The sequence below is a fragment of the Aspergillus udagawae genome (assembly GCF_001078395.1).
Source record: "Aspergillus udagawae IFM 46973 DNA, scaffold_1, whole genome shotgun sequence".
Lineage (NCBI taxonomy): Eukaryota > Fungi > Ascomycota > Eurotiomycetes > Eurotiales > Aspergillaceae > Aspergillus > Aspergillus udagawae.
Window position 1 is genome coordinate 4,015,578 of NW_025091264.1, and position 27,574 is coordinate 4,043,151.

Sequence of the window (27,574 nt, forward strand, 5' to 3'; positions counted from 1 at the left end):
AGCCCCGACAAGACTTGCAAGACTTGATTCGAGCCCAGATTAGAATCCAATAATGGGAACCCGTCCAGAAGGTGTCTGCAACAGACAGACAATTTTCCAGGACCAGCCAGGACGATCGCCAACCTCAAGTGGCACGAGTGACGATATCACCGCCCGCGATGGAGAGCTAGGTTGGTTTGGGAATGCAGCAAAGCGGGTGCGGAAGTGGAAAGCAGACAAGATGGAGAACGATTGGCTCCGACAGGTCTTTAATCCGAAAGCTTTCTTAAATTCGCTGCAAGGAGGTACTCCTGTAGTCTGCAGCTCTACTCAATACACGCGCAAGGCGTGATTGCGAAATGCGACAGCACAAGCGGCGACCCCGGCGACGGCATCAGCCACTCGATGATTCAACTGTCAACAACTTCCGTCCCCACACTGCGTCACGTCCCGATAATAGACAATTAGTTAGAAGTCTGTCAACAGCCAAGGGACAATAATGCAGGAAGGCATGTGGTATATATTCCCTTCACAGATAAGATTGAAAAGTAACAATTGGACGCTTACTCTTCCTTGATCATGGAATTGATTTGGTGGTCATCGAGAGGACGCGTTTCGCGCCACGGGTCACGTGCTGATTTTGCACTCTAGTGCCTTTTCAGATCAGAGCAACAGGCTGAATGCGGTAAATCAGATCTACTGTATATTGACTGATATAATACATACATATATTATATATATATATATATATATATAAAACAGACATCTGGAGGTATTTAGAAGAATAGATATCCAGATCGGAAGGTTGAATCAAACAACGCCATCCACAATGCAATATGTACGTGGATACTGCATGGACAGTACCACTTAAAAGAGACTTTTGACAACCGAACAGACCCATGGGATATTGTAAGACGAAGGGACATGGTAACCGAAGCAGAGCTGATATCACTTGCGTTTCTTGCCTCCTCCACCTTCTGCGTCTTGGTTCTTCCGCTTCCTCCCTTCCCGTCGCCAATATTCGTCACGCTCCCGCTTCTCTCGCTCCGCTTTCTTTTCAAGACTTTCCGCGACCTTGGCACGGTACACCTTACGACGCTCCTCTTGCTTCGCGGCTCGTTTGGCCTGCTTCTCATTCCGCAGAGTGGTGAGTTTCTGCATAAGGTCTCGCGCCTTCTTCTCCTCTCCTCCAAGCACCACCGCGCGTTTCTGCATGTAGGTCTTGTCCTTATGTGGCTTCATCCGGGTGATCTGGGATTTGAAGGGGAGGTCTGCGGCCAGCTGCCGTGGCACGCGAAGAGGGTTGAAATGACGAGTAGGCCGCTCAATCGGGCGATAGGCTGAGTCTTTATTCTGCGGAGTGGGGATACCCTTCTCGCGACGCACCTCACCGGTCAGACGCATACCCAGCCAACCGCTATCGCCCGAACCTTCTTCGTCCAAGTCGAGCAGGTTCGTCACCGGGTTGTAGAAACGGTGTGGCTTAATCGGGTACCATGCACGCAGGAAGACGATGTCGCTCATCAGGATCTTATCCTCAAAAGTGGCACGGAAGCATCCTTCGGGTTTGCTGAGGGCTCGTTTGATCTGACCACGAATGCCGGAGACAGTTCGGATCGAAGCACCCTCGAACTTGGCAATTTCAATCGACGAGTTGAACATGTCTTTGATGAAGGCGGTGTTCTTGAAGATCTTGTAAGGCACACCGGTAAGCTTCAACTTCTTGACGATCTCCGTGTGTTCGTCCACACTCAATACTACACCAGTGGCCGCAATGCGGAAGCCTGGCGTCTTCTTCGAGAGCGACTGTACACAGCTGAAACCTGTGTTCGGCGCGACAAGCGGGCCGTAGAAGGTAGCAAAGCAATGCATGTGCTCAGGGGTATATTTAAGCATGCGGTTTCGTGTTCGACTGTCAGATGTACTGTAGATGGGCAGGGTCTGGAAGCGACGCCAACCCAAGGAGAAAATCAGAGGATCATTGGTCTTCAAGATCTTTTTGTGCCAACGGTGCCTCTTGATTCGGACCTGCACGTAACCGAATCGATCTTCGGTGGGGGCCAGACCGCCAACGATCACTGGGAATCGAGGGTTGAACTTGGTAGCGAACTCGCATGGCACTTTCTCGAGGACTATCCGGGCATAGGTTCCAGCTCTGAAGCCTTCTGCTCTGGCCCTCGAGGCAGGGTCAAGAGTTTCGAATTCAGCGCGGTTGATGTCCTGCTGCTTTTGCAGCTTCGCCTTTTGCAGCTCGTACCATTGGTCCTCGCCGAATTCTTCTTCTCCGCCTGCACCTGCCTGTCGTGCATTGTCTTTCGAGTTGGCAAAACCTTCGCGGTCTTCTTCCTCGAATCGCAGTCGCAGTTCTTCTTTCTTCTTCGCGTTGCGTTCACGTTCGGCCTCTAGATCCACTGGACCTTCCTCCTTCTTAGTGTCCTCTCCGTCTTCGTTGTCGGAGAGTCCATTGAACACCTCGCCGGTCTCGAGATCCTCAAAAGCGCCGTCTCCCTCGTCGTCTTCGTCAAAAGCATCATCGAGATCATCGTCGTCCACGTCGTCATCATCGTCATCCCCACCAGAGAGTTTAGCGGTAGCGAAACGACTCCGAAGAGCGTCGATCATATCACTGTCTTGCCATTTTTGTTCCAGTTTCTCATAATCAAATTCAGGAACAGCACGATAATCCGATTGCTCTTCCTTCTCCGTGTTGGTCTTCTTGAAGAAATCGTCTTCATCCTCTTCTCGCTCCTCGTCTGCGAATTCTTCTTCCTCATCTTCTTCGCCCCGCCATCTCCTCACCACATCTGCTGGGGCAATAGACTCGTCGTACATCATCCGCGAAAGGTCAGCAACACGGAACTTTGGTCGCTTGCCATGAAGGGCCTTCGCATTGGCAATCATGTTTTCTTTCCAACGAAGCGCGCCATCATCATCCTCCTCCTCCTCCTCCTCCTCCACGTCGTCCTCGTCAACGTCGCTTTCGAGCTCTTGATCCTCAACGGACGAGATGGAACCTAGGTCGGAATCACTGTCCGCAAAGGCAAGATCCCCTTCTTCACGATGGGCACTGCCATTCTGCCTTTCTTTGAAGTTCTCTTCAAAATCTGGTGGGGCGGAGACATCTTCCAGGTCACCATCCTCCTCATCGCTGAGATCGTCGCCTTCTCCAACCTCATCTAATTCTTCGTCTTCTCTGCTTTCGAACCCTTCATCCTCATCCGACAGTTCCTGTTGATCGTTCTCTCCTTCCATGACTCTCACTTTTCTCCTCTCTTTTCTGCCGACATTGTCCCCCTCGTCATCCGCCTTTTCTAGAACCTCACCACCGCTGAAGAGACGGACACCGCCCTCTGCCTCACCAAGCAATTTGCGCTCACCCTGCAAACCGACAACCAACTGCTCTCCGAAGCCGCGATCTTGATCGTCCTCATCTTCACCTCGTTCGAAATTCGATGTCTTGACGTCAATGTATACGGCATCCTTATCGACCAAAACACCACCGACATCTGACATGGGAGCGAATAGGAGTTTTTGCTTCTCGCCTAGTCTGCGTTTGCTTGACCTGCCAGATGTCTTGGCAAGTTGCTGGTCCATGTACGGGGTCGGACACGGGTCTGGGAGGGCTTCAATACCAGCAACTGTCAAGTCGCCAACGCCAGGAACGTGAACTCGTGCACCTTGAGCGGGAAAGTTCGTTCCCCTCAGGTATCCGTACAGCGCGACGGTCCGGTCGCACTTGGGATTCTCTTCTATCTGGGTTGGAGGTGTGATATCTAGAAACCGATCTGCAAGCGCGTAAGGGTGAGAGTTTCGCCAAACCAACGGCCGAGGATTCTTCATGACGGACAGGAAGCGGGAGAGATTATGAATTTCGCGGTCAGGATAGCGGCCGTTCACCACTCCAGAAAGGTAAAAAAGCTTTGCGCCGTTGTAGAGTTCACTCCAGAAACGGTGCTTCAATCTTTTTTTCGCCGCGCGAAGGGTGCTTTGCTTCTTGAAAAGATCCAGATGCGTCAGAATGCCGAACACATTTCCAGGCATACCACTGGAGGCCAAGACATTGAGGAACTCCATGGTCTCCATCTCGAACCCATAATTGCCGTCGATCATCAGAAGAACAATGTCCGCAATTTTCGAGATATCGATCATGCTAGCAAGGGAGTCGGAAGGACATTCAATAATTGTGAGCCGTCGGCGTTTGGCCGTCACCACCGTCAGAGGCCCTTTTGGTGTACTGAGTGTCTGTTTCGTATAACGACGAATCAAGGACTTAATAAGGGTGGTTTTTCCAACCTGCAAAAGTGAGCGACTGTCAGAACCATCTTCTCAAACTTTCTTTGGAATGGTCGTCATCATCAAGCGGAAAACTTACACCTGGAGGTCCAACAACCGCAACCACAAGCGGGGGAGCCTCTTCGGGCAGACGATCCACCAAGGGTACATGTAGCCTCTTCTCTTTGATCTAGATTGGTATAAGAATCAGCGGACAAGTTCTGCGGAGATGAGGGTGCAAGGGAGAAAGCATACATCGTGGGATCGCGCAGCCTGTCTGCCACCCTTTCCAGGATTCGAGAATGCGAATGCCTTCGGGTTAGGACCTGCGGAGCCAGGTATCATATCAGTATTTTATTCTCACAGAGAAAATGTCAAGCCAAGATGTCGAGTCTGTATAACGAGCTTGTCAAGCACTGAACATACCACTGTATTTCTTTTTCTCCTTTGGCGGCCGATGCGCCCTGTTTGACTGATCCTCCATCTTGGTAATTCGAGGTCTATGACCTCTAAGGAAAACTAATTTCCTATTGATGAAAAGATTTCAGCGCAAAGCGAAGCAAAACTGACGACACCTTCTGATGTTCTATCAAGCTAGACCCAAAATTATTATTTCCTTTTGCCGGCGCGGAATTTCTTCCCGCCGATATCAATCAAAAAAAGTTTTTGCTTGAAGGTTGTGGCCTTATTGCCTGGGGCAGAATTATTGTCACCTGACCAGACATGCCGTTATTGGACCCACTCCGGCCCGGTCATGAGCGATAAGGGCAGTGCCCTAGAATCCGGCCCGGGATATATGGAGAGACAGAGAGTTCAGTATCCATCTCGTAACCAAAAAGGCTGATAAACTTGGGATCTTGGGGTATGAGCGGGGCTTGACCCCATGTGGCATGCGGCCGCCTCGGGAATGAAGCCGAATTGGCTCCCTATTAAAGCCAGAGGTTATCCCCTGGCGCAAACTGTCATTCGGCTTTGAATCAGCGTAATAGCAACGGTTTTCAGCGAACACATCCATAATAATGACTACACCTCGTCGGCCTCCGCCTGCGTACACTGCCGCTAAGGATTCAGCAGTGTATGGGACGTCCCAAGTCTATAGGAATATCTCGGAGAGTGCTTCCAGCGATTCAGGGAGGATTCTCGAGACATCATTCACTATTCGTCCCTGCTCTGGACAGGCCTGGGTTGTGCCAGCCGGGCATATCTGTCGCCTGACTACACCAAAAGGGCCCCAAGTGGGCGACCTTAACATTTGGAATGCGAATAACCCCCGAGAGCGACTTTGGGCTGCTCGCACGCGTCAAATCCACGCTTCCCATGTGTCGGTCGGTGACCGCCTGTGGTCAAACCTGCCATATCTGCGCCCCCTCGTCACCATAACTGGAGACTCCCTGAATGGTGGACAATTACATGAGGTTTTGGAAGTCAACGGCCAGCGGAAGGAGGGCGCTGGCTTTGGTACTTCGCAATGGGGTGGACGTGTTCATGATTTGCTTGGAACCAGATGCGATCCCTATGTCAATCTACTTATGGGTGGAGAAACCTTTGACTTCCACTGCCACTCGAACTTGACACGCGCGGTCATGCCTTATGGCTTGACTGAATTGGATGTTCATGATGTGCTTAACGTCTTTCAGGTAACGGGTTTGGATGAGCAAGGAAAGTACTTCATGGAGACATCGCCAGCTAAGCCGGGAGAATACTTCGAGTTCTTTGCTGAAGTAGATGTGCTCTGTGCACTGTCTGCCTGCCCTGGAGGTATGCTTTCCGTGTTGAGTCCAGACTGGGGACTAGATGCTAATGAGTCAACTGCAGGAGATCTCTCTCAATGGGGATGGGAGGCGAAGGGCGAGAAAATGGGAGCTACTACCCGTCCACTGGGTGTGGAGGTGTACAAGCTGGCTGATCCCAAGATACTGGATGGTTGGAAACAGCCTGAGAGCCCCAATTATAGGGGACTGCATGGGTTGCAAATGCCACGACGGGAAACTGATGATAGTGGCTATGTTGGTCTATAGTTGCGTCCATGAGCCATTTTGTACCTCCTAGGAAGCGCTTTGCAAAGGGAGTCCGACTTTGCATATTGAACAGTACTGTATTTTCTGTTCCTATCACGAGTGAACTTCAGCTGGTCGAAACGGGGAAGTCGCCCTTTCTGTTCTGAAGAGGCGAGACCAGACCACAGCGTCCTTCCAGTGTCAGCATTCCTAAATTCGAAGCATGCTTGCGAATATTAAGGCTTGATAATCCCCTCAGACCCAAAATTCATAAGGCGCCAGTCATTCATTCGGACAATGAGCTCGAGAGAGCTCTCAATTCTCACCGTGCTCGGTCAAGGAAAGCATTGGTAAAGTATCTTGTCAAAAAGAAGTCCAACCCCGGCCGACAATTCCCACAAATGGCAGACAGATCCCACGGAAGACTAGCAATTACCGCAGGTACTGAGTAGGTAAAATCTACAAACCAGTTCAATTCATTATACAATGCTCCAAAGAAGTCATCTGAAGTGATGTTCTAGGGCTGTAGAGCACTTTGTGTACCGACACGTGACCCGATTGCCCCGCCTACATCCGCTCACTCGTCATCGTCATCGTGCTGCTACTGCAGATGCGCGGAGCCTTGTCACCCCACCTTGTCAGTGCATAGATCTATCGGGCTGATTAATTTGTTGGCAGAATAGCGTCATCTTGCTCGACCTGCACAAGTGCATACAATCAGAAAAGTTGTTTTAAAGCCTATGTTGCGATTGCTTCCATCTGCAGTACAGTAGTTGCGTGGGTGGGGCGTAAACATTCAATTCTCTGATTTCCCGCAATGACAACACCATTGCAATCTCTATCGCTGTAACATATCACGCAGATGTTTCAGAATGTTCTGAGTTAGATGGATACGCCACGAATCAGCTCTGTTATTCGTAGTTTGAATGCTCATTATTGTATGGTTCTGATAGCGTAAGCCCCGAGGCACGACTTTGGAGCCGACAGGTGTGGTTGCCTTCCCATAGTTTCCCCTCTCCAGCTGCTTCCTTATCAGACCCCTTTCACTTCCAGTCTGGGATCCCCGCAGGCCATATAAATTGTCCCTCTCCCCTCGAGTTACCCACCTGACCCATTCTGTTACTCTCTTACGATATTATACCTTGCCTTCCGACCAGACTCTCACATCGTCATCTCTGCCTGTCGCAACAGTCAAGAATTCATTACCCTTAATAGCATCCCCATAGCGTCTCTGAACATGCCTCTCTACAATGTCTGTCGTCCCCCTTTTGACAAGCCTCATCATCTACGGAGACTCTGACTGATCTGCGTATTCTAGATCACCCTGAAACCGGATGCTCCACACGAGGAGCTGGAGAAGTGAGGCCCCTTTTGATGATAGACTTCCAGCCGCATATGCTTACGTCTACCTCTTCCCATCTAGCGCAAAGAAGGTGGCCCAGGAACAAGGGGGAACCATCAAGCACGAGTTCACTCTCATCAAGGCGTTCACGTATGGCATTGTTCTTTTGCACTGCAGAGTTGGAAATTATTCGGCTGACTTTCAATCAGCGTTGAATTCCCAGAGGAGCATGTCGGTATCCTCGAGAGCAACCCCCACGTCCATGTCGAGAAGGATCAAGAAGTCAAGATCCAGTGATGCAAGGTGCCGACTAGGGCTCTCGACTCTCTCTTCACCCGTCGTTCATCCTCCATAGAACCTAGCTTGGTGGATCCCAATGATTTTCGGAGGAAGATACCCTATCTGAACGCCATAACGTCAGGGCTGGACCTCGGCTACAGTTATGTGTAGCTATATGTATGCGTTATAGATAGTCTACTGGTATACTTATGATGTGGTAATTCCTTTCGGAATGACTCCGAGTCCTCCTCTATTCCGTAACCGACATCGACTGCCAGATAGTAATGAACGACTAGAGCACAAAAAGAAAGAATCATGTAGTGGAGGCCAGAGGCTCTATTCATCACTAAAACAAGGTATCAAGACAGACCTATAAAAGTGAAATACCGATGCTGATGGGTTCACGTCGGAGAGAGTTGCACTTTGGTGAAGGCGCATCGAGATCCATGTTATGCGCCGATCCTGGCTTAGGGGACACCTATCACGTGTCAATATCCATTTTCGGTAAAGTCTCATTGCGACGGCGATCCGGAGTTAAGGTGAAGTCATCGTCAGTACCCCATATCAATGACTTGACTCAACCATTGTCGCTCAGCTCGTTCATGATGGCTAGCGTCCATGATGACAGCCACAAAACTTCTTAGGGTCTCGCCTCTAAGATACAAGCATCAGGTGAAGGTTCAATCGCCTTCTCACCCCCTTTACAAGGTGCGATTTTACTCGACATCACCACCTCTAGATCAACATGAGTCGGCTCTACATCAGCCATTTGCACATGGCGCGAATGATGAAGTTGCGCGTCTTGCGGCTAGCCGTCGATGTCCACTGACGCTTGCAGATCTACTCAAGTGAGGCACTGCAGATTTTTTTTTCTTTTTTTTTTTTTGTGAAAACATCTGATCATTTTTCTGACCACTGTCTCCCTTCAGGCACGGACGCCCGCCTTTGTCAAAAGAGGCGTTACTCGCGTCTGCGAATTTCACACTATCCCTTCTACCTGCCCGACTGGCATCTCGTATACAAGCGTTACGAAACCTCCCTTTCATCGTCGTTTCGAACCCACACATCTCGAATATCTATAATAATTACGTCCACTCCTTATCAACTCTTCTGCCCTATCAGCAACGGCAGGTCGCAACGCTGGAAGAGGAGAATAAGTTCGCAGATGTACTGGCGGACCTAGTGCATACACATGCAAATACAATACCAATACTGGCACGGGGATTTCTTGAATGCCGGAAATATATCAGTCCAGCCGATGTGACTCGTTTTCTAGACACCCATCTACGAGCGAGGATTGGCACCCGGCTTATAGCAGAGCAACATCTGGCCCTTCACTTTGCCTCACAGCCAGTTAGTGATGTCAGTTCCAGAAAAGAGCAGTCGTCTGAGAACACCGTCCCGTCGAATTATATAGGTGTGATTGACACGGCCCTACAGCCGGCTCGCATCGTGAAGGTATGCGAAGATTTTGTTGGGGAGATCTGTGAGTTGAAATATGGCGTGCGGCCGCGCCTAAAGATCGGGGGTCAACCGGACGCCACGTTTGCGCACGTACCCGTGCATGTTGAGTACATCATCACCGAACTTCTGAAGAATGCATTTCGCGCAGTTATTGAGTCAGGAAACGAGCGTGAGCCCATTGAAGTTACGATTGCTGCAGCGCCAGACGTTCCGATCCATCAGACCTACGATGCGCTTGGGAGAACGTCAAGTGCCCCAGGTATCTACCCTGATGCCGATGTTGGCTTCGAGACGGACACCGTGGTTGGTACGGCAGATGCCAATGAGTCAATTAAATTCTCAACACCGTCCTCGCAGAGCATAACCATTAGAATACGGGACAGGGGTGGTGGCATCCCCCGTGAGGTATTACCCAACATCTGGTCCTATAGTTTTACTACGTTCTCCGATTCAAACCTGCTGGACTCGGATAACGGAAATCTCGATGCCCTGAACACAATGTCTGCTAGTGGAGGCCAGCTGAGCAGTATTGCGGGACTTGGATATGGATTGCCGCTTAGCAGAGCGTACGCGGAATACTTTGGTGGCAGTATCGCTATTCAGAGTCTATGGGGCTGGGGGACAGATGTTTATCTTACTCTTCAAGGAGTTGGCAAGATTGAGTAGTCGTTTATTGGGGTCCTGACGGGTTGCCTGGGCCGCTCACCACTGTGATGAACGCTGCCATGAAGCGCTTCAAAGATAAATTACCTCATTCACGTACCACATGCTGGCTACTCTTGTCACATTAAGACATTCAGATAAACCTTTCTTTTCCCTTGATGACAATGAACGTCTCACTCCTGCATTGCCACTACAATCTCGGATCTGGTGATGATTGCCTCGCGAAAAGCTCGACGAAATCCATGATGAGTAGATCGTCCTTCTCAACCTCTTGGAGGATCTCCGAGATCTCCTTCTCGGTGAACATTAGTCGCATGTTTTTGGCGAACTTCTCTTGCACCGCGCGAGCTGTGGCAGGATTTCGCACATGACCGGCAGGGTACTCTACCAACACTTCGGGCAGTTCAGAGCTATCCAGCAGGTGAACCGTGAGTGCAGAGCCGATGCTTTTCTTACTCAGATCCAAATAGTCTCTCGTAAGGTGCTCGTCAACGTGAATGAAGATCCGCTCTCGTAGAGAAGCCAGCTCCTCGCTCCTCGCCCAGTAACTTTCATCTCGATAGTCCCTCGCCTCCGGCGCCGAGCCCTTCAGAAAGGCGAGCGCAATCACGTACTGGATGCAATGATCACGATCGGCAGCATTATGCAGCTGCCCTCGCTTATTGATGATCGAATCTGCCGCTCGGGTCGTCCGAACCTCAACCCTTGCAATGCATTCCGGTCCTAGCCCTCTCGCCCGGAGCTTACCAAGTTGCACAAGCGCCGCCTCAACAGCCGCAATTCCATGGCCCTCGACCGGCATAACCTTGAACAGGACATTCTGTATCGCCCACATCCCAAATGGCCGTGGCATCTCGAACCCATTCGCACCAAAGGTCCGCGCATAGAACCCAAATGGCAACGAACTCAGCGGCGTCGGTGCACCAGGCTGTCCAGCGCGCACGAGCAGAGCCAAATGCACCGCGCGCATGCACGCATCACCCGCCGCCCACCCTTTCCGTGGTATTGTGTTTGCGCCCGTCCTGTACACCCTGCTCGGCTGGCCATCCATCCAGACATGCGAGAGCGTCGCCAGCGTCTGCTCCTCGGTTAGACCGAGGAGCCAGGCCACGACGGCGGCTGAGGCCAGCTTGACAAGGATGACGTGGTCGATGCCAAAGGCATTGAAGGCGTTGCTGATCTGGTAGCAGCCTTGGATCTCGTATGCTTTTATGAGCGCGGTGAGCAACGTGCGCATTGTGAGTGGGGGGCCGGTGTGTTTGCATCTCCCTGATGCGGAGGCGCGACATAGCCAGTCTGCGACTGCGAGGATGGCGCCGAGGTTATCTATGCCCCGTCGTCAGTCAGTACTACTCAGCTCGATATGGAGGACAAGTCTAGCTACCAGAGGGATGGCCCCATTCTGCGCCGCCTAGCGCGTCATTATGATCCAGGTACCGGATTAAAGTGCCTATGTCGAATGCTCCCTTGACCGGGTCCAGGCTGAGATTTGTCCCTGGCAGTCGGAAGCCGTTCGGGACCTCTGTGCCTGGTACAGCGGGGCCCAATAGTTTCTGGCACTCCTCGCTCGTGAAGAGTGTTTCGATGGCGCATCCCATGGCGTCTAGGAGGGCCACGCGCGCAGCTGACCAGGCCTTTTCGTCGTCGATGTTGTAGTGGAATACATACTGGGTGATGTCAATGATTGGTTTGTCGTATGGGCAGGACATGCTGTTGAAGGATCGAGTACTCTCAGGTCGATGGAATGGAAGATTGGTGATAATGATACTTGATTTAATGTGCAGGCGTCTCTTCAGCAGCGATCTTGGTTTGTATGCTAGACGCTAGCGTGAGGTTGCATTGAAGGTATCACTTAAAAGACATTGGCGCTCAAACGTGCCACAGGATAGTAGTACATGTCCAACACAATACATCCAATGTATGATCATGACCGTCACTTGCCAACACATCTCGAGATATAGTCAAGCTGGACTGAAGGATATATACACTAAGTAGATGGCGACAGCTCACCCAAAACAATATAGACGACAATAAAAGCCAATATATACCGGCCAAAATGAGCAAAATTAGAATCATTAGAATCCTCCAACACCTCTCACCCTTTGTACAGCACCAACCACTCCTTTAGCCCAACTGAAGCGTCCGGGGTCAATCCCAATAGAACCCTTGGGTATCTCACCACTAACCGGATCATGCCAGCACCCGTCCTCGGTGCTCACAGCGCCGTAAATCGCCGTGTTCTGGTTCTGGTTTATCTGCTCCAACCAGATACGGCATACAAGCGGCGAGTCGAGGAGGAGGTTCACTTCCTGGCTGTGGTAGAAGGATTGCGTATCGAGATTTCCATTTCCTGAGTTGTCAGTACGATTGTATGTGTGGGGTCGGGTAGTACTCACCCTGTATAGCCACCCGCTCGTCAATGATCATAAGTTTAATGTGGCAGCTTCGCTTTTTGTATTTATTGTGGATTGGTTTGGTCTGGTCTTTGCCTACGTAGTTGTATATGCGCAGTCGCGAGCGTTCTTCGTCCGTATGCAGGGAGCGGTATAGTCGATTCGCGGTCATCTCGTTCGTTCCGTTCTGGAAGGGAAGGAGTTGGCCTGCGTCGTTGTAGCCAAGGCAGAGATAGCATGTGACGGTTACACCGCGACGGACTGCGTCAAGTAGTGCCTGCAGTATTGGCTCTGCGTTCATGTTTGGAGTCTGGACGAAGATGGAGTGCTTCGCGTGTCTGAAGGCGGAGAGGAAGGCTGAATTTTGTGGAGTGTAGATGCTGGTATGGTTTGGCGCTAAAGTATTGTTAGCAGTTGGTTCTTTTCAAGTACCAATAGAGGAACTTGCCTCCCCAGGGTTCTCTGTTGACCACGGCCATAGGAAATGGCTTGTGAGGTGGTAGAGTCATGTATGGTCGCATTGGTGGTTCCTGGTCGCTATCTGGGGCGTCGCCGGTTGTGTCTCGCTGAATTGTAGTATCTGAACGATTATTTAGCTTGCAGTCCATCCACAGGGGCCGGAAACATACTCAGATGGCGAGTGACCGCTTGGCTTTTTGATTCCCCTGCTCGGGGACGAATCGTGTCGTTGACCCTTTGCGCCTCGTGCTGGATATCAGAATCATAATGAGGGTCCTGCGTCGTGTGCTCAGGTAACGAAGAACGTAGGTCTTCATTAGACTCAACCTGTGAATGCTGAGCAGAAATGCTGGGAATGCCGGCGCTTGCGGCCGGAGAGGACAGCATTGGAAGGGTCGTTTGGAATACTTTCCCCCACGAGATCAGCGCGGTGTCATAGAACGAGTCCACAATGGGTCCTTCGACATGGACCATCATCTCGAGGTTGTCGTTGTCCTGAACATTACTGCTCTGAAGCAAAGCAACCCTTCGATCAATGACCATGAATTTGGCGTGAAAAGTTCCAAAGATAGGGCGGTGGTAGTTGACGACTTGAAGGTCAAGGTTGGGGATTTCTCTTGCAGGAGGCAGTCGGACTTTGCCATTTGGATCTGCATACTGCTTCTCACCGACGCTCAGATGATTATCCCAGAGCTGTTGAGGACTTCCCCGGTCGTATAACACTTTCACAACCACTTTGCTCCCCCGCTCGCCTGCTCGTCTTGACAGTTCTCGAAACGCGTTGGTTACGAGGGTCGATGCATCGGAGTAGATCCAGTAATTGGTCCCCAAGAATACCTCCTTTTCAGCTCGAGCAATACAGTTTGCCACATGCCGACACAGATCCGGCAACGGGGCCACGATGGTCAAGGGAACGACTCCGTGACTGCCCATCAGTGGTGGAGAGACGACTCCTCCCAGAGGATTTTTGTCCAATGTACAGAGAGCGTCGTGGTATATCTTTGATGAGTGCAGGTCAGAAATAATCTCTTCATATCTACCATGATCGCTGTTTTAATGTGAGGGGATATTCAATCTAACCTTAAGAAATAGATTACTCGGTTTTGCTGTTCCCCAGTTCCCACATTCATACGCTCTCTGCAGAACATCTTGACTGTCAGTGGTCGACTGCTTGGTTTCAACGAGCTTCTCCTTCAGCTTGTTCTCATGATACAGCTTATGGAACAACTTTTCCGGTGATTGACTTGGATCCCTCGCAAGCTCTGAGCTTACTGTTTTGTCGTGGTGGCACAGCTGGTACACCTTATCCGAGATCATGTCGCAGTAGGTATGGTTATCGCTCGTTGGTTGGCGCACTATCCAAATGACCAAGGAGCTCAGACAGATTGAAAAAACTGCTCCAGACAGCCTCAGAACCGCTGCGAGGGTAGAGCCATAAGGCTGGTCAGATAACTGGTGCGTCTGAGACATGTCCTTTCAATGACGTATATTTAGAAGGCTTTCTGCTCTAGAACTAACCTTAGCGAGCCATACTGACAACTGAAAACAGGCAGCATGATTATCCCCCAGAAGCCACTCAGATTAATATGTTCTGCCCCATCACCATCTTCAACTGTTCAGCGTATGACGAAAGCGTGGACTTTAAGCGGGCTCTCGGACGAGCCGACGTCATAGGCGCTAGCACCCCTGGCAGCATTTCCAGGTATATATCATCTATATTTCCTAGTAAACCCAAATAATATTCTAATTTCACATGTGTATTCAGTTCTTTTGACCTGATATTTTGGGAGTCTTCAGTCAGAGCAACTCGATCAACTGGTTTCTATAGGTGGGAATACATTTCAATCGACATATCATCGATCCCTCATCGAACATCGCAGAGACTGTACGATAATCCAGTTTCAACACCCTCTCCAGTGGTCCACCCACTAAAGTAGTCAAGAAGCTTAGCAGCCACTAAACAGTTTAACTACTCATGTCATGGCTTATTCCTAGTCACAGCGTCGATCAACCCAGGCGGATTACTACATCATATCCAGCCCAGGGTCACCATGTGGACTTGCCCACATAAGAATACACCCAACGGTGATAAGTCATGCAACAAGCCCACAGCACGACTGGAATCCTCAGACACTGGTCTCTGCGTTGCACTAGTTAGGTAGTCTAGTTGGCCGTGGCAATGGTTGGTCCATGTCACTTCACATCGTCACGAATCTAGATTCTAATAAATGCTAGCTGAGCAAAGGGCGAGCATTGCTATATCCAGACAAATTTCCCGTCGATGTGTACAGGTATATCGTTATCAGGTAGTTCCTCACAGGCACGTACATCTGGCATGATGGGTTTCGGATCTGTCATGTTATCAGCACTTGGACCTCATTTAGCTCACTCCCCCATATCATTCAAAGCTGCTCATGGGAGGCTTCCGCATCATCTGTTACATTATTGCAATCAATGCCGCAAACTTTGGGGGTCAACTAGACTTGTCTTGATTCTGGAAGACAGGTTCACAATTGAACTAACCTGTACCTCTCTAGATGACTGTATGAAATCACCGTCGCTGAGTCTAAAGCTCAAGCGTCAACAGTGGACCTCAAGCTACACCGGTCTGCTTTGGCAGTCTAATCTAGTATTGACTTGTAAACGTGCAAATAAGGAAACCAATGCCGCATGCTGGTATTCAGTATAACGGACTTTACCCCGCAACGGAGATACTGCGATAGCTTCAGACTGGTCCTCGGGCATCCCCCCTTTGTCACTCCACAGCTGGCTGGGGTACTGTTTACCATTGGAAACTGCCGAAATAGTGAGCTAAACGCCTGGGCTGTGCGATACTCATTATTAATCGTTCGGACTTCTCTCCATCGCGGCGAGGGTTCCGCTGAGTTGCTGGTATTTATAGGAAATCTGAGTCTGTCTCTCTTCACCCGTTTTAATAATCTAGAGTCCTTGCTTACCATCAAGTGACGTTGCTCTCCTCGCTTCAATCTTCTACTGGTAGATCCAACGATGTAGGTGGTGCTCATTCTAATTTATCTACACCTTCAAGAGCTGACAATGCTATGACCAGGGTTTATACCGCATCTTTCGCCTTCTTCGAGGCGCTTTGGGAGGTAGAAAGCTTTAGCCATCAAATAAGTCTCAGTGGCTGACTTCTACAGGCTGGAGTCACACATACGTTCGTCAACTTGGGCTCCGACCATCCATCGATCCTGGAGGCCATGGTCAAGGGCCAAAAGGAGAAGCCAGACCAATTTCCAAAGATCATCACCTGCCCCAATGAGGTATTTCTAGATTCTCATACAGTGTCTAATTCGGGATGGTTTCGACTCCAATCTGCTGACATTGTCTCACCCACGCTAGATGGTCGCTCTCTCTATGGCAGATGGCTACGCTCGACTTACCGGAAAGCCTCAGTGCGTGATTGTTCACGTAGATGTCGGAACACAAGGCCTAGCCGCTGCTGTACACAACGCTTCCTGCGGTCGTGCTCCGGTTCTAATCTTCGCTGGCCTCTCCCCATTCACAATTGAGGGAGAGATGCGCGGCTCCCGCACCGAATACATACACTGGATCCAAGACGTTCCCGACCAGAAACAGATTGTGTCTCAGTACTGTCGTTATTCGGCCGAAATCAAATCTGGCAAGAACATAAAACAGATGGTTAACCGGGCACTTCAGTTTGCGACAAGTGACCCGAAAGGACCCGTTTACCTGACAGGTGCTCGAGAGGTTATGGAAGAGGAGATACAGCCCTACACGCTGACTCAAGGCGTCTGGGGACCAGTTGCACCATCGGCTTTGACGCCAGAGGGCGTCGAGCTGATCGCCTCTCATTTGGCCGCTGCCAAAGAGCCTCTAGCAATCGTGGGCTACTCAGGTCGCTCTGCTCGAGGGATGAAAGAGCTAGTCACACTGGCCGATACGTTCAAGGGACTCCGGGTTTTGGACACGGGCGGATGCGACATGTGCTTTCCGGGCGACCATCCTGCGTCGTTAGGACTCCGTTATGGTGTCCATGACGCTATCAAGACCGCCGACTTCATCCTAGTTGCCGATTGCGATGTACCATGGATCCCAACACAGTGCAAGCCATCGGATTCAGCCAAGATCATCCACATTGACGTCGATCCGCTCAAGCAGCAAATCCCTGTCTTCTACATTCCCTCTCTAGCAACTTTTCGGGCGGAGTCCGCGACTGCATTCAAGCAGATCAACGACTTCGTCGCGTCTAGCAAGGCTCTGCAGGATGTGGCCAATTCTGAAGAACAAGTCGCATTCGGTCGGCGCCGGGAAGAAGAATATAAGAAGACGCGTCAAGCTGTTGCAGACCTTGCTGTAGTACCTTCGGGAGGCGATGACGCTTCATTGAATGCGTCTTACCTCATGGCTCAAGTCCGGAAATCTTGCCCAGAAGACACCATCTGGGCCATTGAAGCGGTGACCCTTACTGCGACTGTAGCCGACCAGATCAATGCTACCCTGCCCAAATCCTGGATCAACTGCGGTGGCGGCGGCCTGGGATGGTCCGGTGGCGGTGCCTTGGGAATCAAGCTAGCTACCGATGATCAGCACGGTGGTAAGAACAAGGGTAGATTCGTGTGCCAGGTGGTGGGCGACGGGACGTTCCTCTTCTCAGTACCAGGCTCCGTTTACTGGATTGCCCGGCGCTACAATATTCCAGTGCTCACGATTGTGCTGAACAACAGAGGCTGGAATGCACCTCGCAGAAGCATGCTTCTGGTTCACCCCAATGGAGATGGCTCGCGCGCAACGAACGAAGATCTCAATATCTCTTTCGCTCCTACCCCAGATTATTCAGGCATCGCGAAGGCTGCAGCTGGAGGTGAGCTTTGGGCTGGTCGCGCGGCTACAGTAGCCGAGCTAGGAAAGCTCCTACCAGAGGCTATCCAGAGTGTGCTCAACGGGACTGCAGCTGTCCTGGAAGCCCAGCTAGATGGGACCACTGGAAAGTATGTTGAGAAGAGATAGAGGAGTTATAATATCATCAGCCCTTTTTCTAGTTGGATGCTTTCGCCTAGTCGATGACTCTATCCACCAATTGTATCTCTCGGCATCTCTATAGAGCAGATTTTAGCCTAGCGGCCTAGGATTTAATTCATTTTGATGATAACTGTCCCAGGGCAGTGTCGCCATTCTCATCGAGAGTTGTGCTTGACGCTGAAGTGTTTATCGGTTGTCCGGCACTTATCAATCAACTGGCTCCGATCCCGGCGATAGCCTTATCTATGCGTGCGGGGGGGGCAAATTATTACAGTTGACGCTGTGTACGAGTTAAAAATTAGGTAGGTAGAGAGATGCATTCCACAGAACAAACAGAGAGTTCAGTCAGGGTTCCTATGTAATTATTACTAGGTATAGACCTAAGAACAACTTCAACTGCAATTGTTATGTTCCTAAGGCCTTGTTAAGTGTCCTCAACGACAAGCACTCCTGGTGATGGCAGTTATGAAAGCGTATTGAGCTGTACAATACCGTGCAACTAACCCAATTAGGCAATCTGCTAGCGTTCTCCTCCCGCGCCCTGTAGATGATCAGTGACTTAATCGCGACCCAAGAGCGCGGATACAACAGGTCAATTAGATAAGAGAAACACAGCAGGGATATCTTCCGTCCATTGAGAGTCCAGCGCGCTCTCTGGGGCTTCCCAGCTTCGAACAATGACAGTTGTGCGTGACCTCTCTCATACATTGAGGAATGCAGATTCGTCAAGACGTCAACCCCCATCGGGCGGAACGGACCCGCCATTTTCGGATGTGTCGTCGGCGGAGACAAAAATGGCGTTGGTATCGTGACTCAAATTGCCGGACATTCCCCCTGCACTGATCGACGGGGGTTATCTGCTATTGTTTTGTTAGTACTCTTTTTGATTGCCACATTGTCTCCAGGCCTGGATACTTATTGTGAATATCGCAGACAGATCTAACTTACCTGGACAATTTTAATTACTATTCCGCCACCAGACCAGAATCCCCGAGACCAGAAATGAGTCCTTCGATCGACCTTAAGGGCACGGATACGTCTGCCAGCCCATTAACAGTCGATGGCATTGCGGGTTTGAGAGCGAAGAGTGCGCCAATCCCTACAGGGATTGCGCCTGCTACGAGCAGTGATATGTTCAAGAGCACTGTGAGCACATACGGTTGGAGGGGTTGCGAATGGCGCTGATTCCCTTGTTTTCTCCAGTCATGCTATACTAAGCCAAAAGCGAAGCGGTGGGATCGTAAGTCTTTCCAGTCGTCCGGATTGTTGCCAGACGCATACACCTATCATGGTCGCCGTGGAGCATCTCGCTGATCAATCTCAAGACTACCTCTCTGAAGAAGCAAAGTCCCGACAGGTTAGTTCGCTGGATCATCAACTGGTTGAATGGCAACGGGGCTAAATTTTGCCTTTAGCAATCTACATTGAAGGGTGCAGCGCGTTACCTTAAGACTCCAGGTATCTCATCCCGTCACATCTCTTCGTGCTCGTGTTGGTCCAGGCGAAATGCTGATGTTAAACTATTGTAGGTCTCATCTCGTTGGGCGGTGGTCTGCCGTCGCCAGAATATTTCCCTTTCGAAGAGATTAGCGTCAAGGTCCCAACGCCGCCGGGATTTTCCCCCCAGGAGACCCAGGAATCGGGCGCTGTCCTGACCGCCAAGAAAGGGGATGTCCAAGCTGGCAGAAGCCTTTACGGTACGTAAGGAACTTCAAGGAACATAACCGTTGCTGATTTTTCCGCAGACCTCGAGGTTGCTCTTAACTATGGACAATCGACTGGTTCCCCCCAGCTCCTCAGATTTGTGACGGAGCATACCGAGGTATGAGCTCCTGAAGAACCAAAGTATTTGCGGCGATTAACAGAATCAGCTTATTCACAACCCCCCATACGCCGACTGGCAATGTTGCTTGAATGCTGGTAGCACATATGGGTGGGATACTGTACTCCGAATGCTCTGCACCAGAGGCGACTACATCCTGATGGAGGAGTATACATTCTCTAGCGCCAAGGAGACCGCTCTTCCATTGGGAGTCAAGGTGGCATCGGTCAAGATGGATGCAGAAGGTCTTTTGCCCGACTCGCTCGACGAGGTCTTGAGCAACTGGGATGAAGCTTCTCGGGGCAGCCGCAAGCCATTTGTCCTGTACACGATTCCAACTGGACAGAACCCTACCGGTGCCACGCAGCAGCTGGAGAGACGAAAGGCTGTATACAAGGTGGCACAGAAGCACGACTTGATTATCGTGGAAGATGAGCCTTACTACTTCTTGCAGATGCAGCCATACACCGGACCCGACCGCGAGCCTGTCCCTCCTCCTGCCAGTCACGATGAATTCATCAAGTCTCTCATTCCGTCATACCTCAGCCTAGATGTCGATGGGCGTGTGCTCCGACTTGAATCCTTCTCCAAGGTTCTTTCACCTGGCTCGCGGACCGGTTGGATCGTTGGCCCGGAGCAGATTGTCGAACGATTCATGCGCAATTGCGAAACATCTGCCCAACATCCAAGCGGCATCTCACAGATTGTTCTGTTCAAGCTTCTGGACGAACATTGGGGCCACTCTGGCTACCTGGACTGGTTGATCAACCTGCGTATGCAATACACCGGTCGCAGAGACGCCATTGTCAATGCTTGTGAGAAATATCTTCCCAGGGAGATCGCTAAGTGGAACCCTCCCGCCGCAGGAATGTTTGTGAGTATTCCTTCACCTGCGATTTGACAATCATGGTCCGAAGGCAAATTGACTGACACTAATAAACTCTTAGCATTGGATTGAGATCGATTGGCAGAAGCATCCTGCCGTGCCTTCGGGTAAGACCCGCGAGGCTATCGAAGAAGCTATCTTCCATGCTGCGGTGAATAACGGCGTGCTCGTCTCCCGAGGCAGCTGGTTTACCGCAGCTGGTCGCAACGAGGGCAACTTGTTCTTCCGCGCTACCTTTGCGGCTGCCAGCTCGGAAAACATTGCAGAGGCTATCGCTCGGTTTGCAACTGCCCTCAGAACCGAGTTCTCTTTGTAGATGGAGATGGTCCTACGCAACCTACGGGAATAGAACGTGAAGCGTGATATATTTACCCTGAATTTATTCATTAGCTTGGGAAACTCCATAGATTCTGAATACAATGTTCTTGATTCCTACGAGCTGAATAGGATGGCGTAAACTGAACAGGAGTAGACTTCTGGCCGAAAGGTTGATTGTCAGTACAGTGAGTGTTGTTCAGGCTAAAAAGGTAGCCCACCTTTAGACGCACAAATTGGAGTCGCCGATTTGGGGCTAAATTAGTGTCCGCTGTTTAGCGTGGTTTCACTCTCACACCCACATTCTCACTCACGAGGAGAACGAAAGATCACCGTGTTTCTTGTATAGCTCTCTTCGACACTTCTACGAGGTTTGGGAAAGAAAGTACCGGGATCAACCTGGGTAAATATTACCAGATCCTGTTTATCGCTACATTAGGTTCCGTGGACCATGTTAATTTGAGGCTGGGGTGTCCTTTTAACGACTTTCCTTGATGGCGAAACAGGCGCTGGCGAGGTGAACAACACATCACTTTGCGCTTAATATCCGCCACTGGCTCACGAAGCGTGTCTGGGATTGGGATATCTCAGACCTGTCTGTGATTGAGCATCAGTATTCGCTGTTTATGCCTTCGCCGGAGGCAGTGAGAATCGCGCAGGCTAGCTTATCGGCCGACGCCTCGAGGACCTTTTGAGTCAGCTCTGCCTGCTCAAATAAATCCTTTCTATTGCAACTGTGGGCCTTATTGTGTACCTCAATATGGACAACACTCGCGCCTCAGGGTTTCTGGACCCAACGTCCGCGATGGCGGCTGCCATCAGCAAGCACAAAGCAGAAGCCATCAAGCTAGCACGTGAACAAGGCGCCGCCGTGCGCGAGATGTGTCGCAGAGCAAAAACAGAGCCGCCGCCGTATGAGTTTGAAGAATTGATTGGGAAGGGTTCCTACGGTCGTGTCTACAAGGGCCACCAGCTACCTTCGCGCAATGTCGTCGCGATCAAGGTGATGGATATTGACTCGATGGACTACAAATCTGTGAGAGACCTTAAGGACGAATCCATTAAGGATTTCATACATGAGACGAAAGTTATGAAACAGGTCAAGGATGCTGGTGCGAAAAACATCAACGAGTTGATTGAGGCCATCTCTATCCATAGCCAGTTGTGGCTGGTCTGCGAGTACTGCCCTGGTGGTAGCGTTAGGACTTTGGTAGGCCCTGCGTCGTTACTGTTTCCCTCCGCTTGTCATCTTCTGACTTTGCAATGTTTAGATGAGAGCAACTGGTGATAAGCTTGATGAAAGATTCATCATCCCCATCGCGCGAGAGTTGGCTGTTGGCTTGCGTGCAATCCACGAGGCTGGTATCATCCATCGGGACATTAAAGGTATGTAGGCCTCTGCTGTCTGGTTTTGATTCACCGCTGAAGCTTTTGGTAGCTGCGAACATCTTGATCCACGAGGAGGGACGGCTCCAGATCTGCGATTTCGGTGTAGCGGGAGTACTCCAGTCGCACGTGGACAAGCGATCAACCTGGATCGGGACGCCTCACTGGATGCCCCCGGAAATGTTCTCAACTCGAGGCGAAGCCCATAAATATGGAAGTGAGGTGAGGCTGTCCATCTCTGCTCAATCCCTTGAAAATACTGACAAGTCAAGGTCGACGTGTGGGCATATGGTTGCACTCTCTTCGAATTCGCAACGGGGAATCCTCCGAACTCCAATTTACGGGAACGGATGCAAATTGGAAGGCAACTCAACCGTACCACACCGCGTCTCGCAAATGAAGAATACAGTGACGGCCTTAAAGACCTAGTATCATTCGCCCTCGAGTCAGATCCCATATCGCGCCCTACAATGGCAGACATCATGTCACATTCGTACATTGCTGGAACCGAGGAGCAGTACCCGACTTCTTCACTCAGCGAGTTGGTACGCATCTACTATCAATGGTCTCAGCGGGGAGGGCAGCGAATCTCGTTATTCCATCCGGGAGGTGCTGCCGCTGCGGAATTCCCCGACTATGAGCCAGACTTCGAAGAAGACTGGAACTTCAGTACAACAGATGGCTTTGAACGGAGGTTTTCCGTCATTGATCTGGATCGGATAGCCGCCTCGTTAGCCGAGCTAGAAGAGGAGATGAGCCCGACGACGACAGCTCAGCAGGATCGCGATCCCTTCGATGAGCCAGCCGGATCCGAAATGTCCGTGGAAGACAAGGCCAACTTCGACGAGCGTGTCCGCCGAGGCGCTGCGGCAATGGAGGGGCTATTTAACGAAGACATGCCGAGTTATAAGTACGAAACGAAGAACGATTTTGTGCCCATTGAGCCCAAGCCTCCAGCGTCTGATCTGCCCCTTCGCACGGAGACAGACCGGTCTTCCGTGACGTCTACATTCATTGACATTGACATCGGCTCATTCGACTCGTCGCATTATGCGGCTGGAGCTGCATCGGCACAGCCGTTCCAACTCGCAGACGCAGATACAATCAGAGCCAATAGGTCCACCGGTCGCCAGCAACACAATTCTGTTGAAGGCAGGTCACGATCATCGAGTCGTGATGCGGATGATAATGACGAATCCGAGCAGCTAACTTATCAGCCCCAGACGGGCCCACGCCCTCCGACGATGGACTGGAAATTTCCGGTATTTATGCAACCGTCGGAAGCAGAGCAGGCTGAACCGGAGAGGGCACAGTCACCAAAGGTGTCGGAGTCGCAACAGGAGGATAAACGGGCAACCATGGACTGGACCTTCCCGGATGAGGCCCAACAGAAAGACAAACGAGCAACTATGGACTGGACTTTCCCGGACATGACTGCCGCTAAGCCGCTGGATAGCGAAGAACCCGGCCGCCACGATACCCTTCGAGCGCCGCTTCCCGAGCTTCAGCCATCAGCTACTATTCGACAGTCCACCATTGGAGAGCCTGGGGATTCGCGACCGTCCACCTCAGCATCGACTGGCTCCGATATCTCAGCTCACTCTGATACAGACTATAATCCCTTCAAGTTTGACCGTCCTCCTACGCCTCCTGGTGAGCTTTCTGAAGCACATGGGCATTTTTTCAACAAGGAGCTACCGGAGACGCTAGAATCGGTGGGCTACGGTGACTTTGAACGGTCGTCAGTGTTAGACGGGCCGGGGCCAGATGAGGAAGACTCGCAGTCAGTGATCTGGGAGAACAGCAGAGAAATCGGCGTTCAACCCTCGCACACGGAACCATTTCCCACCGCCATTCCATCCAAAGAACTGGAGCCCCACCAACCCTTTCCCACGCTGACTGAGTCGCCTATGATTGAGCCTTTACCAACTGCCCGGCGGGATCCGCGCCCGGCTACGAGGGATGATATGGAGCCGGTCTACTTTCCGGATCTCGTACCGCCGCAACTTGAGGCTCTGACGGCCGGGGCGGAAGAAAGCACTGTGACTGCCGAGCTGGACAGACTTTTGGGCGATTTTCTGGATGCTCTCTCTGCAACCGGAGATGCGTTGTCCCGAGTCGCCGTCGTTCCAGAGACAGCAAGACGTCGGCCGTCAATATCTGAACAGGCTGAATGAACGTTGGGTTTCTTTTGAGGTGTTTGACCTAAGATCTTGCGACCGGCGCTTGGATGGATACTTGGAAGAACAGACAGATTGTCTATTGAACACAACGTCTGTCAAGTCCGTATTGATCAACGAAGCTCATGATGGATACTGTACATAACCCCCAAATAAAGACAATTGGCAATATAGCGTCTCTCAACTTCAATTGTAAATCAACAGCTCGACGGCAAGACTTCGAACTCCCCCTGTAGACCCAAGTGATCCGTGACCCAGACCTCTTCATTCGAGTAATTTTCGTCCTCGCTGTCGGAGTGATCTCCCTGAGAAGTAACCGTCACGGTGACCCCTTCTCCAATCCTTTTCAGACTCTTCGCCTCAACCCCACCACAATACAGGATCTTGTCCATACGACTACACCCAAACTGCTCTCTCATCCAATCCGGCACCTGCTGACCCCACGTGAAACTCTCCTCCGTCCCCTCTCTCCCGCCCAGACTCAAGAACGCATCTCTGAGACCACACTCCTCCGGCGCGGATCGATCCTCTGGCGCAAAGGCGTTAAGGTCGCCCGCTAGAATAGCTGCATGGGGAGTTGGCGGTGCATACATGCCCTCATCCTCGGGGACAGGCGCCGGGCCAGACCCATGCATGAAGCTTGACGCGAGATGTAGCTGCACCGGACGTCTGGGCGGATGCGAAACAAGACTCTCAAGATGAGTATTGCACAGTCGTAAGATGCATTCTTTGTGTCCTTAGCTTCAACCACTACAAAAAATGTGATAGGCAACTTACCACCCTCGGGCCCCGGGGGGCCAACATCAACATCAACAAACAACCCATCTCTCTCCATTCCTGAATTCGAATACGGCACCCGGAATACACGCCGCACCACCAACTGTTTATCGATCATTGTCGTTGTCCCGTAGGACCCGCGCCAATAATCGCTGCTGGTATCGGTGATGAAGAACTTCTCCTGTACCCAGCCCGATTCTTGGATAAGCTGGAGATCTGACCCGACCATCTCTTGGAGGAAGATGATTGATGGGGTCTCGTCGTCGTGCTGGGTTCTGTGCTGGTGGGACAGGTACTCCAGTGCCGCGGCCATGCGTTCGTGGCCGTGGGGTGTCTGGAAGTCGATGTTCCAGGTTGTTAGGCGGATTCTGGTTACGTTTTTGCTGTAGGATTGACGAAGATTAGAAGTGCTGGGGTTTTTGGTGATATCTGATGAGCTCCGGATCGGCGTCCAGCTGTTGTTGAAGTAGTGGTAGAAGGGTTGTGGGTTAGCGCGGTCGAGTCTCATGGCGGATTTTGCTGTGTGTAGTTTTTTCGCGAGTCCAGGGATTGGTTTTGAAGTCATTAGGAGAATACACTTGGTATGTTGGGTTCTGCTTCTATTAATGCTTGGATGGATAGATGGGATGGATGATGGCTGCCTGCGGATAGTCCTCATGCTCGCGCTATGGTTACTCAACGGACATACCTAATTTATGTACTATACGTACATTTTGAGGTTAGAATCTCTCCACAACATTATGGGTTTATTATCCCTCGACGGGTCTGATCTCTTGATGTCATTTGGCTTGATGTTCAATAGTGGAGTATTTACTAGGTAAGTGTGGTGTATCTTTCAGCATTATCATTTTAGATCTTCCTGGTATATCACAACCGGGCTGAAGTGCTACCGGTGAATGCAGCGCTCAGAACCGCAATCATCCTAAGCGCATCTAGTCATTGTTGACGACGCCTCGACGCGTTTCGTCTCGAGTCTACACACGCCCATCTCTCCTTCCGGTCATCCATCTTTTACTATCCACCAGTTGGGTTTGTCCCCCATTGCCCGGAGGGATGCATGTCCTGTGTTCAGTCAGTCATTGTCCAGGTCTTTCGTTCTAGTACTCGTTGGAAATGGCTCTCTCATTCGCGAAAACGTTCATTCGTTTTGAAACTTCTCCATCGCCCCAGTCCCCAGAGCAATGGAAGAAAACAATCCAAGATGTCAAGCTGCTCTATTTCCAGCGTCAGTACAAGCAATGCGCCGCCCGTTCATTTGAGATCCTAGAGGCTTTAGAAGAGCCAGTGAGTAGAGCCTGTTGCTACTAAAATATATGCATTAACATGCTCTTGGTCGTCAGATCCATCCGGTCTACAAGACATACCTTTATTTCTACAGCGCCATTTCCTATGAGGAAATGGGCCGAGCAGCCCATAACTACTCCCGGAGAAAGCTTCCTCTGCTGAATTCTGCCCTGGACAGCTTCGTCACCTGCAGTGCAATTCTGCCCTCGGCAATTCCAGTTCTTGAAGTCAACTCGGAGAGCTCGAGTCCTGCTTCGCTGGTGGAGTCATGGACTGCGTCAGACTTCTCGGAGAGTCCTTCGCCTGTCGGGGCCCTCGTGAGCAGCATCACGGACATCATCGACAAGACCATGCACTGCCCGGACGATGATCCTTTCATCTCAGATAGTGAGGGCTGGGTTGACCTGGCTCTCGACATTCAAGAGAACCTTCCACCCCGCATTCCACAGGACGATCAGCGACTCATGCCTTCGCCCCTTCGACTTCGCAAGTCGTCGGTCGATCTCCGTCAGGCTGGTCAATATTATCAACCTTCCAGACTGTGTCGCCCCCCTCCTCGTCCTATCAAAATTCTGCATGCAGAAGCCATGGAAAAGAACCACAAACCTCTAGGACCTAACAGAACTCTGCGCGCGCAGGGTAGAGAAGAAATTCAACCGCATGAGCACAAACAACCGCCCGTGACGGTGTCACGGGCCGAGTCCATTAAACGATATAACAGCACCCTCCAGTCCTTGCGAGTTCAGATCAACTCCAGCATCGCCGACATTCACGCACTCATGGACGAGGTCAAGGAGTTGCAGTCGGCCCGTCAAGCGTCGAAGAGTTTCCGCCGATCTGCTTCATTCTGGAGTTTCAGTCCAGTCAAGGAGGGTCCTGATGGTCAGGAGAAACTGGGTAGTTCGGGAAGAGTCATTGTCAAGGAGACCAAGGAGGAGCGGATTGCTCGACTGCGTGCTGAGGGATGGAAGACGGTCGGGTTGAGGTCTCCGGTCCGGGGCTGGAAGGGGGCGGCGTACTACCAGACATACTGCAATTCTGTTTTGGACGAATTGTATCTGGAGGTGTAACT

General features: G+C 51.0%; 10 protein-coding genes across 10 annotated transcripts; 7 read left to right on the forward strand and 3 right to left on the reverse strand.

Moving 5' to 3' along the window:
• Window positions 1-927: 927 nt before the first annotated feature.
• Window positions 928-4,735, reverse strand: Aud_001311 (GTPase BMS1; the record flags this gene model as incomplete). Its single annotated transcript, XM_043286811.1, has 4 exons — window positions 928-4,272; window positions 4,352-4,441; window positions 4,507-4,577; window positions 4,678-4,735. 4 exons carry the CDS (start codon window positions 4,733-4,735, stop codon window positions 928-930), a joined length of 3,564 nt encoding a protein of 1,187 aa, XP_043142746.1.
• Window positions 4,736-5,270: 535 nt separating this feature from the next.
• Aud_001312 (urea carboxylase-associated family protein) lies at window positions 5,271-6,269 on the forward strand (the record flags this gene model as incomplete). The annotated part of the gene is made up of 2 exons (XM_043286812.1): window positions 5,271-6,009; window positions 6,067-6,269. 2 exons carry the CDS (start codon window positions 5,271-5,273, stop codon window positions 6,267-6,269), a joined length of 942 nt encoding a protein of 313 aa, XP_043142747.1.
• A 1,229-nt stretch (window positions 6,270-7,498) lies between these two features.
• Window positions 7,499-7,887, forward strand: Aud_001313 (uncharacterized protein; the record flags this gene model as incomplete). Its single annotated transcript, XM_043286813.1, has 4 exons — window positions 7,499-7,504; window positions 7,567-7,607; window positions 7,672-7,740; window positions 7,800-7,887. 4 exons carry the CDS (start codon window positions 7,499-7,501, stop codon window positions 7,885-7,887), a joined length of 204 nt encoding a protein of 67 aa, XP_043142748.1.
• A 603-nt stretch (window positions 7,888-8,490) lies between these two features.
• On the forward strand, window positions 8,491-9,999 carry Aud_001314 (alpha-ketoacid dehydrogenase kinase family protein; the record flags this gene model as incomplete). The annotated part of the gene is made up of 2 exons (XM_043286814.1): window positions 8,491-8,717; window positions 8,799-9,999. The coding sequence occupies 2 exons, from the start codon at window positions 8,491-8,493 to the stop codon at window positions 9,997-9,999; spliced, it is 1,428 nt and encodes a 475-aa protein (XP_043142749.1).
• A 187-nt stretch (window positions 10,000-10,186) lies between these two features.
• Aud_001315 (IQ calmodulin-binding motif protein) lies at window positions 10,187-14,318 on the reverse strand (the record flags this gene model as incomplete). Its single annotated transcript, XM_043286815.1, has 7 exons — window positions 10,187-11,322; window positions 11,381-11,819; window positions 12,087-12,346; window positions 12,393-12,785; window positions 12,838-12,969; window positions 13,019-13,847; window positions 13,929-14,318. The coding sequence occupies 7 exons, from the start codon at window positions 14,316-14,318 to the stop codon at window positions 10,187-10,189; spliced, it is 3,579 nt and encodes a 1,192-aa protein (XP_043142750.1).
• A 1,592-nt stretch (window positions 14,319-15,910) lies between these two features.
• On the forward strand, window positions 15,911-17,840 carry Aud_001316 (putative thiamine pyrophosphate enzyme; the record flags this gene model as incomplete). Its single annotated transcript, XM_043286816.1, has 3 exons — window positions 15,911-15,961; window positions 16,010-16,132; window positions 16,212-17,840. The coding sequence occupies 3 exons, from the start codon at window positions 15,911-15,913 to the stop codon at window positions 17,838-17,840; spliced, it is 1,803 nt and encodes a 600-aa protein (XP_043142751.1).
• A 1,014-nt stretch (window positions 17,841-18,854) lies between these two features.
• Aud_001317 (aminotransferase-like domain-containing protein) lies at window positions 18,855-20,876 on the forward strand (the record flags this gene model as incomplete). Its single annotated transcript, XM_043286817.1, has 8 exons — window positions 18,855-18,998; window positions 19,056-19,092; window positions 19,178-19,209; window positions 19,268-19,310; window positions 19,382-19,549; window positions 19,598-19,674; window positions 19,724-20,548; window positions 20,622-20,876. 8 exons carry the CDS (start codon window positions 18,855-18,857, stop codon window positions 20,874-20,876), a joined length of 1,581 nt encoding a protein of 526 aa, XP_043142752.1.
• Window positions 20,877-21,635: 759 nt separating this feature from the next.
• On the forward strand, window positions 21,636-24,438 carry Aud_001318 (putative serine/threonine protein kinase; the record flags this gene model as incomplete). Its single annotated transcript, XM_043286818.1, has 4 exons — window positions 21,636-22,085; window positions 22,147-22,261; window positions 22,314-22,483; window positions 22,534-24,438. 4 exons carry the CDS (start codon window positions 21,636-21,638, stop codon window positions 24,436-24,438), a joined length of 2,640 nt encoding a protein of 879 aa, XP_043142753.1.
• Window positions 24,439-24,638: 200 nt separating this feature from the next.
• On the reverse strand, window positions 24,639-25,726 carry Aud_001319 (endonuclease/exonuclease/phosphatase family protein; the record flags this gene model as incomplete). Its single annotated transcript, XM_043286819.1, has 2 exons — window positions 24,639-25,168; window positions 25,219-25,726. 2 exons carry the CDS (start codon window positions 25,724-25,726, stop codon window positions 24,639-24,641), a joined length of 1,038 nt encoding a protein of 345 aa, XP_043142754.1.
• Window positions 25,727-26,331: 605 nt separating this feature from the next.
• Aud_001320 (uncharacterized protein) lies at window positions 26,332-27,572 on the forward strand (the record flags this gene model as incomplete). The annotated part of the gene is made up of 2 exons (XM_043286820.1): window positions 26,332-26,502; window positions 26,559-27,572. The coding sequence occupies 2 exons, from the start codon at window positions 26,332-26,334 to the stop codon at window positions 27,570-27,572; spliced, it is 1,185 nt and encodes a 394-aa protein (XP_043142755.1).
• Between the last annotated feature and the right edge of the window lie 2 nt (window positions 27,573-27,574).